The sequence below is a fragment of the Ciconia boyciana genome, chromosome 12 (genome assembly GCF_034638445.1).
Source record: "Ciconia boyciana chromosome 12, ASM3463844v1, whole genome shotgun sequence".
In the NCBI taxonomy this organism is placed as follows: domain Eukaryota; kingdom Metazoa; phylum Chordata; class Aves; order Ciconiiformes; family Ciconiidae; genus Ciconia; species Ciconia boyciana.
The window spans coordinates 8,135,763-8,151,540 of NC_132945.1; the positions used below are offsets into that span (position 1 = coordinate 8,135,763).

At 40.7% G+C, this 15,778-nt stretch overlaps 1 protein-coding gene across 1 annotated transcript in view; it reads left to right on the top strand.

Annotated features, from left to right (window-relative positions):
* Positions 1 to 2,140: 2,140 nt before the first annotated feature.
* FGF13 (fibroblast growth factor 13) overlaps positions 2,141 to 15,778 on the top strand; it is a 116,632-nt gene continuing 102,994 nt past the window's right edge. Inside the window, exon 1 of the mRNA XM_072876978.1 lies at positions 2,141 to 2,270. Within this exon, the coding sequence (XP_072733079.1) occupies positions 2,141 to 2,270 (130 nt within the window). The remainder of the gene's footprint in view (positions 2,271 to 15,778) is intronic.

Here is a 15,778-nt window from a genome sequence, read left to right on the forward strand (position 1 = left end):
CGCAGTCGAACGGGACTTCTCAGGAAGGACTCTGCCTCTCAGAGGGTCAGCCCAGGGACATGCCTTTTGCCCAAAGCTGAGTTTCTGACAGCGGGGCATGCTCTGCTGTGTATCAGCCAGCTTGCCGGCAGAAGATAGCTGTGCATTTCACTCCTCTGCTGGCTATTCATGTTTCACGGCGCAGTTATCCTTTATCCCTGTAAATGTCAGAGGGACGCGCTGCAGGGCTCCCGCATCATTGACGTCAGTGGCACTGCACACAGCTCGCTGGTGGCTCTACACAGACGCCGGCAACAGTGGCTTCTGCGTGGTGTCTTTTTGGAGGAGTGACCCATCAGGGCTCATTGGTCTTTGGCTTATCTTGGGTGTTGACTCTTAGTAATTACTCCCAGCAGTCGCCCTTCAGTCTCAGGGCTGTCAGTATGTTTCATGAACACATACGTACCCTTCAAACAGGCCAAAGCAAAACTAATATTGTTAAGGGAGCAATTATATGGCAACCCAGACCTTGTGCTCCATTGACCCGCTGCTCTTTTTTGAACCACTTGTACATTCCTATTAGCTCATGCCTCCCTTTTAATGACACTTTATATGGGTTATTAGTGTGTGTTACTGATGCTGCATGTAGTCTAATGAAGCAACAACAGCCAAGGTGCAAAGTGTCTCCTGTGGATTAATGAGGTCTTGAAGAAGGTGACTGCCCACTGTGAAAAGAAAGACTGGCAAGTTGAATCACTATTTATCACATAGATGTGACTCTTACTGGTACCATTCTTGATAGGAGAGAAAAAAATCAAGTGCATGAAAATGCAAGAGGATCATGTTTGTTTGAGGGGATCCATATTTAAATCTGACAGTTTTTTAAAATGATGATACATTGGCAGATATTTAGGAAACAGTTAAATTGTTTGAATTAGTGGCCAACACTTCTAGACACGTATAAACTTACATAGCGCTAGTGCCTCTGCAGGTTTAGACTAGCCTATCAATAGTTACTTTCCTGATTGTTGGAATTTTACTTTCCTAATCTTTGGATTTTTTAATATATTATTAATTTTTTTGTTTGTTTTTTTTTTGCTATAGAGTTGGAGAATCTCAGCTTGATTTGGGCTGTGGTTTTATATCTGCATCACACTAAATAACTAGTAGTGGTTAGAGGCTGTCTTTTGAAAAAGGGTTTAATTTTTGTTCTTGAGAGATGATCTGTGCCTTAATGCTGTAAGCTGAGGAATCTCACTATCTGCGTTATTAAGGCTTCATTTTTTAGATAGTGGAAAAGTGTTTCAATTCTTTCTGGTAATGTAGTAGTTTGAGGTAGCTGGAGCTTTCTCTGTGCTATGTATTTTATCTTTTTACTGTTTAATAGTCTGACCCCATTCAGAAAACATTTCAGACTGCATATCATTTATATTATTAATGGCAGTATTGATTTATAAGATCAACTTTAAAAAATGACTTGCTGTTTTACAAGAAAACCATCAAAAGGATTAATGTGCTTTCTCTTTGTGCATCTACTCTTCTATCCATTGAAAATGATGATCAAGTCAAATGTCATTGGATTATCATCCTTGCTCTAAGGAACTGTGTATAATTACATATCCTGATAAAGGCATGTTCTTTTTACTTTGGGGAATAGATACACTGATGTTGCATTACCTGCAGATGTGGAATGATTACTCCTGATGTTAACGTAGAGATTGCCTATGGCTAGGCAATAAAAGCATGCTTTGTTTGCTTTTTTTTTTCCTTAGTCTGCATGCAGAATAGATGAAGGTGCTATAGGAGAATAAAGCAAAGACATAGGAGAGAACCTTGTTGTTGCTTTTTGGAGCAGGGTGTTATTCTGCTCTTTATTAAAGCTGCATGAAACAATATAAAGTGTTGATGTTTATGAGAAGCATTGTTTATAAAAGTTAATATTTTCCCCACCCTTCTACCACCATGACTAAGATACTTTACACTTTAAATTTTATTTTCCTTCCTATAAACATTTCTTCCCCTCCTTTCTTTCCCCCACCCTCACATTATGTAGTTGATTTAATTCTCTAGATTGCTTTCCTCAAGCTCTAACTTGAGTTCATTTTGTTATGTGGTGACCACAGTTATGGATGACGCTCCCCCTGGCACACAGGAGTACATTATGTTACGGCAAGATTCGATCCAATCTGCGGAATTAAAGAAAAAAGAGTCCCCTTTTCGTGCTAAGTGTCACGAAATCTTCTGCTGCCCACTGAAGCAAGTGCACCTCAAAGAGAACACAGAGCCGGAAGGTTTGTGGCACTATGGATCCATGTTCTGTTTGTTTCTATTATTTTTATTTTTCCATGTATGTCCCTAGAGTGTGCTGTGTGTTTTCCAGCCTGTGTCAGCCTAGTGCAACTGATGCAGGAAGCGTGATGCACTCCATGTCCCCCTTTGCTTGCCTGTTGGTGTCTGATTCAGCTATCACGGGACACTATAATATAAGCCATGTATGGTATCGTTCTAGACAAGAAGTAAAGTGACGCTGCTTTTTCTTAAATAAAGTTTGTTTGTTTCAGCTCTCATCATTACACACTGCCCTTTTTTGGCTGCCAGAAGTTGCTTGCTACTTAAACGGCATCAATTCCTAGTTGGTTCTTTCCAGTAACATTTCTGAAGCTGCGCTCTGCTGAAAATATGGCACTTAGGCTCAGATTCAGCTTGTCCCCAACACCTTTCACTCCATAAGGCTTCTGCATAGCGCTAGAGAATGCTCATGACAGCTGTAATTCGGTGAAGCAGGATGAAGTTTGTATGTAATGCACGCCTGGTTGCATTTTGGAAAATGAAATGCATGCAGAGCAGAAAAAAATAAGTAGAATGTTTTCCTTTTCAGATAAAACAAAGGTATGGTCTTTTCTAATGCTGTGTTTACTAATATGAAATTACTAATGAGGTATCTATGTCTTTAACTTGTTCATCTAGTGTACATAAGATTAAGCTATTTTAAATTATATTTTAAAATATTTTCTCTAATTGTTCCATATGTGTTTTGCATTACTGCCTCATATTCCACATGGTAAGCCTTCTACTTTTTGCATAAGCTCCAGTATCTGCCAAGACAAATAATGCTACTGCTGGTAGATGTATTTTAAGATGAAATATTCAGGGCTGGATTCTGCCTCTACTGAGTCTGCAGGAGCGCCAAAGTGAGCAGGTTGGAGCTCTTTCTCACAAATAGCTTGTGTTATTCTCTCTGTAATTATGGGCATTGGTTGCTGAGCTGTCACTGTTAGCCCAAAATATTTCAGTCAATTGCTTTCTCCTGGTACATACCCCAAATTTTGCATGGATGTTCTTTGCACCACTTCTGGGAGATCTGTGTCTTTTATTTAAAAGAGTATTTTACTAAAATAGCATTTCTTTCTCATCTCACCAAAAATATTAAGTCTGACACAAACACCAGTGTAAGGTGTGGAGATAAGTTTTTTGTTTCAGTGATGATATAACTGAATATTAAAATTGGGTTTTGAAAACACAGAGCCTAAATCTTCTCTCAGTTCTGGGGCTGACTTGATAGGAGTTGTGTTTTCATAATTCTGAACTCAATAAACATGAAGGAAAGGTGAATCTCATAGCACTCTTCTGGATTAGTAAATATAATGAATTTCCTATCTGTCAGGATTTGTGGTCTTCACGAGTAAATTATGAGCCCAGAACTGTTCATGTCAAGGTCCTCTAGGAATATGATGACAGCTGAGCTACTAGAGGTGCTCAGCATCCTTGGCAAGTGATATTTGGTGAAATGAAAGGTTTCATGTGGGCCATAAAGAGAAGGGCCCTAAACTTGGCATCATTGACTCCCATGCTGTATTCCACTTTTTCTTTGTGTTCATGTGGAACTCCAGCAGAAGCTGATGGTGATTTTAGTGGAACTTGTACTGGAAGCTGGATTCCTGCTGGGTACTAGCTCTTAGCTAGGTCTGATCATTTTCAGTGAATAAATCAACAATTTACACACTAATGGCATGTAATGTTCAAGAGGAACAAAGGAAGCGGAGTTGTGCTGGGCCTTTTATGTCCAGAGCGTGAGTCTCCTCGGGGCATGGTTTGGCTCAATGTTGAGGAATTCAGGATCTGCTGGGAGAAGCTTGCAAGGTGCAGGCTGTAAGTGAAGACCTGAGGAGCATCAGTTCTGCCGTATTGTCGCCTGGAAGCCAACATTTGCTCTTCTTAGATTCTCCATAAATCTACATACTCTCCCTCTCCAACAACAGCTGTGTTACTCCTTCCTCCATGGCATATGGTATTGTTAATCATTCTTACTGAAAAATGTTTAGTTCTAAGAGGAAAGCTTTTCATCTTTTACTGCAGTATACAAGGATGAATGTCTCTTCCCCTTCCCCTTTTTATCACTCCTCCTCCCCTCCAGGAATTTTGCATTACTAGACAGGGCATAAGAAGCTATGCCCATATTGACTTATCCCACAACCATCCAAGTTGATGGGAATCCATAGGGGTATCAATTTTTATTGTTGTGTGATTTCTATATGTGTTACTGTGAAAGACGTTGCCTCTAGCATGAGAGGGAAAATACATGCTTAGGAGTCCTCTGTTGCAGCTTAAATTGCCTGGGCTGTATTGGTCTTTTTCTTCAAAATCTGTGAATAGCCTGACAATGGTGTTAGACCCACTGAAAGACTGATTTGTGTCATCCGCAGTGGTTTGTTGGCATGAAGCTTGGAAAATTTTGGGTATGAAATGATCTGAACTGTGCTTGCAGCGCAAACACTAAAACAGTCTGTTGGAGTTAATGGAGTGGCTGAAACAAACCCTACCTGAATACCTTCTAGTGTGAACCCAGCAGTTAACAGCTCAATTGTGCTATGAGGATGAATGAAAATAAATGTTTAAACTGTAGCGTAATTTACACATTTTTGAAGGTAGTGGAAAGTATGGTAACTAAGAAGCTATTAGGAAACCTCTCTGAGTAAAATGTCATAATGGAAGTTTTATGGAGAACTGAAGACTTGAAAGACTCTGCAGAGAGTATAAAAATGTACCTTTTTTATCTTCTGAGTAATGACATGGGAACATAGTAAATCCTGCATGTTTCTAACTTTGCAAGTCTTTGCCTAAATATTTCATTTAGATGATGGATTTCTTCTCTGCACTTTTTAACCACTTTCATGCAGGGTTAATGCTTGAGGCGCCTCATTTAACACTTCAGGATTTGAACCCCCTAGGCATGTATGATGATATGAGGTAAAAGATTTTCCTGGCTTTTTGTAGGGGTGTATGGGGATTGTTCTACTATTTGCTGAAAGACTTAAATACCACCTCACTGTGGTACCTGGACCAGGTGGCCCATCATTTCTCATATCTCAGGCCCATTTCTAAAAGCAAGAGAAGGAATGAGAAAATGAGATCCATGTTTCCTGAATTAACCTGTCTTGGTTTCTTGTTCTTTTCCTGACACCCCTGCCTGCCTGCTTGCAATGTCATCATTTCTCACAGCACCCATATGCCTCAAATACACCTTAGCAGTATAGGTCCAGGGCCAGAACATTTGATATCAACCTGGAGGATGCATAGAAGGTCCTTGGTTCAGCAACTATAGCAAGGATAGTCTTTTTTTAAGTGGTAGATTTGGAATAAAGGAGGAGAACAATAGGAAATCACAACGATATTATCTTCCCAAAATGTGGAAATTTCCATTTGCAGCCAGTGCCAGGAGGGTGATGTCTGTCAGTCTGGATCACAGTTCAGATAGGATGCTGCCTTTCCTAATGCTATGGGAAACTTTGGACTAAGTTAAAAGATGAACTACTGCTTTATTTTGCATCACTCCAGCTTTGTTTTGTCAAAGTCATTCTACAGTTTACAATGTTGTGGATCTCTCAAATGCAACAGAACAAGCAGACCTGACACCCTTACCTGGATGTTAGGTCCTGTGGGCATTGTGCATTGTTTACAATTACATCCAAGCAGCAGCAAAATACAGGGTGTTTTTGTAGCTTCCCTCAAGCCAGGAATACACTGCTAGTAGGAGAAGGGCCATTTTGCAGCTATTTGTTCTCTTAAATAGTTTAAACATAAGCTGCTGCTATCTGTATAAAACATGGTTACATAAAAAGAAGTCTGCTCCTGGAAAACTAATTTGAGTTGTATTATTACATCCAGAGGAGGGAATATAATGAGAGAAATGTTTTTTAAAAACACCCGTTGGTTAGTCACAGTCACAAAATCAAGAGTCTTGGCCTCTTGCCCACAGTTCTGTTTTCATGTGGGGTTTTTTGACCTCCTTTTTCTTTTTTTTCTTTTTTTAACATTTAGTCTCCCTCCAGGCATACATAACCTTTTTACACAGAAAAGCAGACAAGCATGGCAAAATATGTATTGGGGATGGGGAGAGGGAAATCTGGGGTAGCAGCTGGTAATGAGGAAAGGCAGCTTTCCTCAACCAACAGGAAATCTGATTAGATAGAAAATGTTAAGGATGCAAATGTGAAACAAGTAGCTTTGCGGTTGCCCTTGACAATGGCTTGTTATCTTCATCCCTAGCAATGGGATGACTGGCAGAGCCAGTCCCAGGGGTGAGGAAAAGGTAGGACATTTAAGCACATTATGTGGGAGGCTGGCTCTTCCGCCTACTCCATGTGCACACGTGATTTTGTCACCAGCAGAAATTCAGAGCCTTTATTTTGTCATACTCAATGTCCCTTTGGTGCTCCAAGTGTCGTGTCACCACTGATAGTACTGTTACTTGGCACTCTAATTATACGCTTTTCTTTTAGACCAAATCAGTCCTATTAGCCCAGCTCCCTTATTTAATTATGTTAATAGATGTGCATTTCTGCATTTTAGAGGAGAAAAAGAAAGAAGAAGGGGGAGGAGAACCTGTATTTGAAATCATAGAAAACTGTGAGAGGTTTTTAAACTTTATATGTTGTTCAGAACTGAAAAAGACTTTGTATTCCAGTGGGGAATAATAAAGATGGGCCATGTGAAACATAGGTACATTCACCTGTGCCAGACGTGTCTGAGATGACCCAGCACACTTGGCTGTGAGACATCAGCGAGGAGGTTTAGTATCTGCGCTGTGGGTGCATTCAACCTCAGATTTAATCTGGACCAACAGCCATCTGAAAGGACCTCACTGGTTCATTCAATAGGGGCTCCTACTACATTATATGATCCCATTTATAAACTTTATCAGGGTTATGGTCCCTCAATACTAAATTAATCACATTCTCTAATCTTCCATGATGTTTTTCATCATGTCTTCTGCTTTCAGTGGAGGTGAAAAGTGAAGACTTGGTATCCCATTTGCCAAGGCTCATGCCAACAGGAGTATTTAACCCTTTCCTGCTTCAGCTAAGCTGTCTGGCCTGAAGCAGTTCATCCCAGGGAGGGAAGAGGGAGACCACACAGTCTGCTGTTGCCTGGTGTTGGGCCCTGCAGCCCTCAGTGCTCTCGTCATCACCCTTTCCCTCAGCAAAACCTTGTTCTTGACTGCTTTTGCCTGCACCTCTCAGGTCCTCCTGTGGGGACCGTGAAGCTTTGACCTTGCCTTGCTCCTGAGTCCTGGCACTGGCAAGAAGAAGCAATGAGCAATGCCTGAGCCTTGTCCAATACTAAATGAAAATAAGCTCTAAATCCTGTCTGTCTGGATACACATGGAGTTGCTGCAGCTATGGGACCGTATCTGTAGTGAAGGATGGTCTAAAAGGAATGACATAGACCACAAAAGCCAAGGGTCTGAAGCTGCTACTGTTACGACGACTTTTTACCCCCAAAGAGAAACCAACTTTGACTTGAGTGATTAAATGATAACCTTCTATTTCAGGGCATTGGGAGGCAGTGGTGACAACTGCACTCTTATTTTCCTCAGATGCTCACTACATAAAGCAGAATAGCTCAGTCCTGTAAGTGGCTGAGCCCTCTTGCCCTGATCCTCCAAAGCCTTTAAGCACACGATTAACTTTAAACATGTGAGTGCTCCCAGCAGAGTCAAAGGGGTTGGGATGTATTCAATGAGCTTACCTGAACGCAGTCTGGGCCTGGCTCAGGTTCAGGCTCAGACAGTGCAAATCCAGAGTAATTCCATCAAAATCCAAAATTTACTCAATGTTTACTTGTCTGCAAATGAGATCAGAACCCCCCTCATAGAGTTTAATTTGATTTCTTCTTTTCTTACTCCTTTAGGAGTTTATATGGTCCTTATTGCCACAACCATTCATGATTGAACATGCTTGTCCTCATAGCATTGCTGTGCAGTAGGAAATTTTAATGTTTCCCATTATAAAGAGGGAAGTGAAGAACTTGATTCTCAAAACTCCTGAGCAGGAGGCATCTAATTGTTGATAAAACATTTCTATCAGCAGGTACTGCAATGATTACGAAGTGTATATTCAGGAAGGCATTTGAGGTTTTGAAGAAAAGTCACTGAATGCAGCATTTCGAACGGCTTGCAAATCTCTTTTGTTCCTGAATTCATATGTACCTGCCACCTCACAGGACACAGTGCAAGAGCTTTCCTTAGGGCTTTACTTAGCCCCTGAGAGGCTTGGAGATCAGCGTGTTATACACAGCCATGATTCCTGCATCCTATTTATTTGCTTTGCCAATTCCTTTTAACTAATACATCTGCCAGGTTATTCCTACCTACCTGAAAAATAGACTTTTTCAAAGGTCTATGGCTCTTGCTGTCAGCGAACGTGACCTGAAATAAGGGTTATAGCTGGAGGATCCTTCTCAACGTGTATGCACACACCTCTCAGTCCAGGAAATAGTGTGCACACCTTAGTCTATTTGTCAGACTTAAATCTTTAGAATAACGTAGCTGGAGGAAATGAAAATAAAATATAAGAAATAAAGGTAGCCCCAGCACCCTCTTACTGATAGAAGAAGGATTTCAAACTTAACAGTGCCACTGCTCTTTCCAGGCTGCTGCCCAGACCAGCAGCTCACAGTGGGGGAGTTCAGCTGGTGTCCGGCATGGGTGGACTGGTGCTCACCCTGCAGTCGCTTCTTACCCAGCACTCTTCAGGAGAGCTGATATTTAAGTCATAGTTCCTGCAGACTATGTCCTTTGATCAAAGCTACCATTATAAAATACCTTTGTGTGTACACCTGTTATTGAGTCCCTAGTCCCTTTTGGACTATGTTCTTTTTGCTGCTAGACACTTTCTTTAGTGTCCAGATGTTTCCTGACCTTTGTAAACAATGGTCACATCTCAGCCTTCTAGTTGGTGCTGATTTTCCAGTGTATGTAGACCTGCCTTTCTCAGTGACTGTCCTCACAGAGTCATCAAGTCGGTGGTCCCAAGTCCGTAGGTAATAGATACACCAGAAGAGGCACTAAGAATCCTCACAGTACTTTTATCTGCCATCTCACCTGGCCACAAGCAACAAATTGGAAATTAAGTTGTTTCTTGAACTGGGTTTTCCTGGTGGAAAATATTCAAAGGTGCAGCTGTAATTGTGAGTTGTGTAATTGTTAGCCAAATTTGCACTCTGTAGCATTGGAGAAGTTTAAGTAATGGCAGTAGGAGCAGTTTTAGTGCTTTTATTTCAAGACAACGTGTTTTAATTCTCAAGCTGGAGCTGGCCTCACCACTGAACAGGTCATGACAACCTAAAGAGAACTCTTATCTCTTACCCTACCCGTGTACTCTTCAAGGCAAATCTTTTATCTATGCCTTCTGCTATTGTGCTCTCATGTCAGAATAAATATTCATTATGGAGATGGTACCTGGCACTTAGCATATCTGAAGTAGGACATTTAGACCAAATGAGAGTCACTGATGTTGTTTTCTCATCTCATCTTTAAAGGACTCTTTCAGAGCTTCAAAGAGTGTTCCTTGTATGGAGGAAGGCCTTTGTCTTGCTACGTTTTCATTCCATGACTCTCCTGAGAAAGCATCAGACTTCGCTCTTCAATCTGTCCTCATTTTAAATAAGATGATGTAGTTCTTTATTAATAATGAAGGTTCTTCTTTATACCTTATTCAACTACATGGCCCATCATAATTATTGCACAACCCTTTATCAGTGGTAACGTCCGTAGTATTTAAATATTGACCTTTGGGTTGAGAGCACGCCAAATTTTTCATGCTGTTCTAGGTTAGGACAACTCCAGAAACAAGGAGTTGTTAAACTTTTTAGCTACCACTGGAAAGTTGTTTCCTTTCCCAAGGCACTCGCTTACAAAAGCATTTAGGCATGTCTACATGGTGCAGCAGAGCATACTGCAGAGATCCCCTAGCTACTGTCCCACATCTATGCAGCCCAGTGCAGCACCATGTAATGGTGTTGGTAATCTCAGGGATGATTAGCTTGAGTAACTCACAGTATTATGTTGCAGCATGTCTATGGTTTCCAGTTCCAGGGTTAGCTCAGCCCGTATCTAACTGAGGGGTTTCTGCTCTTCATTCCATCGGTAGTCTGGGCCTTCAGCCACTGATACCTCTGAGTGCACAAAAATGAAGCCACAGCCAATGGCAAGGTTCATCAGAAAGCCTAGCAGACTCCTTGCCTCTAGGATTATCTGGAAAAGAGGAAGGCAGTCTTACTTGGAACTCAGTCTGGTCTCCATGTGCTCCCTCAACTCAGTGTTTTTCTCTCATGCTTCTCCTTGTTCTGGATACTGCTCTGTCAGAGCTGTGGATGCTTTCAGAACAAAGCTGAAGAATTTGCACAGCAGTGCATTTTATTTCAAATATATGGTGATCATGCTATGCAGTAACATGGGGTAGTGTTCTTTTATGACTGCATAAGCAGTTAACTTTTGAGAGTAGTGCTTTCGTCTCTATTTTTTGTTCTCTTTTAAGTGTCCTGTAAAGCTAAAGAAACTGAACAAGCTTTACCAGACCTCAGTGAGCACAACAGAGGTCCAAAGATTGCATAAGGCCAGAGTTTTCCTAGAACACCTACATAAAGTTATTGAATACTGTTTCAGTAGTGTTTGGGGAAAGCCAGTGTTCAAACTGTTTCATACTCAGTTTTTTGCCCACTGGTATCTATCTACAGAGTTTTCCTGCTGTGTACAAATTCTTTGATTTTGCTTATATGCTTAAAAATAACCCAGGTTTTGTAGGACAGTGCAAAATATTTTCACATCTTTTAAGCCAGCCCTTGTCCTCCAAGACAGAAAGGTGTACAATCAAGCAATGGTGTTCGAGAAGACTGAACAGGTGACTGCTTGGTATTGATCCCAGTGTGCATGTTTGTTTCTTTTTATCATGTGTTTGAAAACACTGAGACAGACAGATCTTTTTTTTCCTGAAAGACTGAGATTCCAGAAAAGGTTGGTTAAACCCTAAAGATTACAAGCGACATAAACCTGCAAAGATTCTGACCAGCAGAGGTGTATCCAGCACATGGCTATACATCCTCTTCAAGTGACACAATGTTCCTTGAACTCCTTCTGTAAAGAAATGATGGTGCATTTTGGAAACAAGGAGAAATCCTTTCTCAGGCATCTTGGATACTCCTGATCTGAAGCTGTCTGCCACAGTTTTCAAGTGTACTAAATAATTCTTGCATCAATATGCAAGGAAAAAAATGAAGACTATATGCAACTTACTACACAAGAAGACTTTAGGTACCAGCTGTCTTTCATGCTTGACATTCCACATTACACAACAGTCCCTTCTAGAAATGTTATTGGTGCAGCTGTGTTAGTTCTCACTATTCTACACTATCTGGTCAAATTTAGCTCTCATGACATCATAAAAATCTAGTGGCCACTCTTCAGATTTGTGCCATCATCATTAAGCCAGATTTTAATTTGTTTTGTGTGGTCCTTGGCATAGACAAGTCAGAAAAGCATTGGTGTATAAAGTGGTGACTGCAAATATCTAAGCATCTTGATTGTTTTGCTGGAGCCCCGTACAGAAGACAAATGAAGTAGCCCGACCCTGCTTCCTCTTAATTGCTGATATTGATGTTTGGGTTTCTTAACAAATATTTTCTAAATAACAGCTTGACCTTCCTCCTTATGCTTCTTTTTCCTTCTTGTTACAATACACCTGTCTCAGGGTTTCTTTCCTTGGATCTTGTGGAAGAGGCACATTTTATTCCTCAGCTGTGTTCCTTGCAACCTTTATGAGAAGGTTAGAGGCTTAGCTAGCCCTGGAGCCTCACATCCTTAGAGGATGAAACTAAGAGGTTTGCTATAGAAGGTGAAAAGGTATTTATACCTGCGAATCAGCAGAACTTACTCCATACAGCAAGCTGGTACTTCAGTATCCGTTGAAGATGCATCAGTAAACTGCATGAGACTTCTGAGGGCATGGAGGGCTCTGGTGCTGGTAAACTGTGGGCTGGTGACTTCAGGAATATGGGTGTTCGCACTCCTATCTCCTGCCTGCCCTCATGGGTATCATTGCTTTGGAAGTTTTATCAGCTTTGACTTCAATATTGTGAAGACAGATAGAGCTGCAGAAAAAGAGTCTGCTATGAAGATCATCTGCAGGACAAGAATCTGGGACTGCAGTGAATGTAGTGCTAAGTTTTCTGTCTTTTGAAAAAGGCATTAACAGCATAAACCATGTTTAGGGTGATGCCAGTCTCTCCTCTAAGCCTGCCTTTCCTCTGAGCAGTCATATGGTTTTTCATTTCTGCAACAGGTGATGCCAAATATTACACTTAATTGCAAGAGTTGTTAAAAATGTAGAATTTAATTCAGTTGTGCACCTTTGCTTAATTGGTGCCTGCTCCTGTTTCTCTTCCTCTGCAACTCCAGCTTGTTTGAGTCAGTAGTTGAAGACTAAGTTTTGCTCTCTGGTTGCTCTTACCTCTGGTGAGTATAATCATTCTCTCATTTCAGACAAGTAGCAAAGCTGACATCAAATGTTGCTAGTGTGTCTCAAATATTGTTAGAAAATGTTTAAGCTTCACATAGGATGTTTCCTTCTAATGATGACCTATCAGCATTAACCCAGTAGAGTTCATATGGCTGGCCTTTTTGTGATAAATTTAGATTAAATACACTGTAAAAACCATAGTAAGCAAAAATTTGAATGGGATTTGAGCTGCCAAATGCAAGTAAGCAGTTTCTTAAATCACTTGAATATTAAATTAGATAAATGTAAAAATGGCGAGAAATTTTGCTGGTCTTTGTACTAATAACAAAGGAGCATGTTTAGGAAATTACTGTTTTAACTGAAAAGAGTTTCATGTGGTGCATTTAATAATATGTGCAGTGAAATGTACAGTCAGTATGATATGGTTCTGGATATATACAAAAAATACAGTGCTAGTTATTTCAAAGTTGAGGGAAGCTCTCAGTCAAAGCAAGCTTTCTGCTGGTGCTGAAGAACATATTCCTCATGACATGCAATTGCTACTCAAGTGGAAGTTATATATTCTCTAAAATTCAGATGAATGCTCTGCTTGAAAAACTCCTTTGTCCCTTGATAGTTTTCCTATGAATAACAGACAAGGAGGTTATTTAAAATCACTTGTCTGCTAGGTTGCTGAGCCAGCTATTTATCGAACATATATAAAATTATACATGTTCCTTTTCTGGGTTAAGTAAAGGTGGCCCATCCACCTAAGTAAAGACCGGTAATTAATGTGTTTTGGCAGAATAGATGATGTGTCATGATTCCGAGCCCTTAACATCCCTACATACTATCAATACCCTAATACAAGCTTTTGTTACCCTTGGCAGCTTTTGTCGCCATTGGTGCTCCTGGCAGGGGGGGTCCGGCTTCCACCTTAGATAGATAGATAGAAAGAATCAGTTTATTAACAATTCATTAAATGATACAATTACAATTCAATAATTCATTAAGATCTTAAAATAGTCTGTGCTTGACTAGCAAATATACGCACAGTGTCCACTAAAGAAAATAGCACCTGATTCGATAAACAACAAGCAACCTTTTCCTGTCGGGAAGTGGAGAGTCCTAATTCTACTAACAACTCGCAATTGCCTTGATACCATTTTCCACATGCACCTAAAGGAAATCCTATAAATTTAATAGTGTTGCTATTCATCACTTCTTGAATTTGATCTTTTAGATGTTGATATTTCTTAACTTTCTCTGCTGCTGCATCAGCTAACTGTGTTAATTTACTCTCATACCTAACTGTGATGTCAACTACTAGGGCCTGATCTTCTTTAACAAATACTAAGTCTGGCTTATATAATTCATTTTGTTCATCTTTCAACAGCAGTTCCTGGAATACAATCCATTCTTTCTTTTTGGCCTCATCTGCCAATAATTCACATAATTGATTATGTCTTTTAATCATAGTGTCCTGTACCGCCAGACAATATCCAATAATATGCGAACAGGTCTCGTTCTCTGCCTTACAATGTTGGCACAATTTAATTTGAGTCTCTTGTCTTCCCCTTGCTAAAAATTCCCTTTTGGGGTAGATGTTAGCTCTCAGCTGTAATGCCATGATGAGCTTTCTGTGGGGAATGCCTCTCTAAAATTCCAGCCAGTTGTTAGTGATTTTATCCTTCTCAAAGTTGGAAATTCCACAGCCCTGAGATACCAACTTGGTCCGGTTCACAAATTCCTGTCTTCGCCAGTTACAGACTCTCAGAAAGATGACTTTTGGAGCAGGCATCTCCCATTCCAAGACTGGTTCCTCACCGCCTAGTTGCTCTGATATCACCATAACCGCTTTCAGGTCCCATGTAGATGGAATTTTATCCTTATCTCCTGCTGTAATCCACAATCTTTCAAATTCTTTCTCAATACCTTCCTGCCGAACCACTGCTCTTAATGTCTCGTCCAAAGACTCTGCAATTCTGTGTAGTCTTCAAGCTTGTACACTGGGAATCAAACCCGAAAGCCTGGTAATACCTTCAAGGCATGCTGATTAGCCTTGAGGAACACTAAGCAGATCGCCAAAAGGTTCCTGAATTAACGTGGACTCCTCCTCTATAAGAGTGATAACCTTCTAACCAAAATTAGTAGGTTGTTTTAAAGGATGGCACTTTCTCTTGTGGAGGTTTCTCTTGGCTGCTTGTTCTTTGGCATACTAAGGTACCTGCTTTCCTAAGGATGTCTGTTCTGTGTGTAAATAGTATTTCTTTCAAATTCAAAATACAAGAGAACATCTTCAAGACATAATGGCAGCAGATGCTCAGCTTGTGCAGGCTGGTACCATTGGAACCCTGAGAATGATGAGTCCACTGAAAGTCATGTCCACTGAAGACACTTTTGAAGATAAATGTACTTTTCATTTGCTGAAAAACACTTCTATTCCCCTTTCTTATTAATTTGAAAGCAAGTTGCAAATAGCTGTGAACTAATCATCAAGATGAAAGATGGATTGAGTAGGGTGGCAAACAGTGATAGGAGAATGGGTATAAAGAGCAGCAAGGAGGAGAGGTCAGTTTTTGAATTGTAAGGCATCATGGTACTGAGGAGGAGAGGTTGAAATGGGAGAAGGTGAGTGCAATGATGGGGAAGAACAGTATGCTAGGAGAGTGGTTAAGAAGCTGGTGGCATGGACAGGTGAGCAGGGTGCTTTTGGATGAACTTGTTGGCTGCAAGTGAGATCCAAAATTGAAAAAGAGAGGGGTCCCTGAGCTCCCACAGAGTTAGAAGGCCACTGCATTGGAGAGGAGTTGGAAGCCCCTTCTGGATGGAAACCTGAAAGTGAGAGAAATTACCTGGAGAGGACACATATCTCCAAAGAAAAATAGATTAGTTACTCAGCTGCAACTTTGTTTTGAGTAACATAATCTTTATTATGCTAACACTGCCAGAGAGGCATGGTCTGTTCTCCTTGGCTTGTTTTGCCTCACCCTGTGAAGATCCGACCCCATGAACTGACCAGCCAG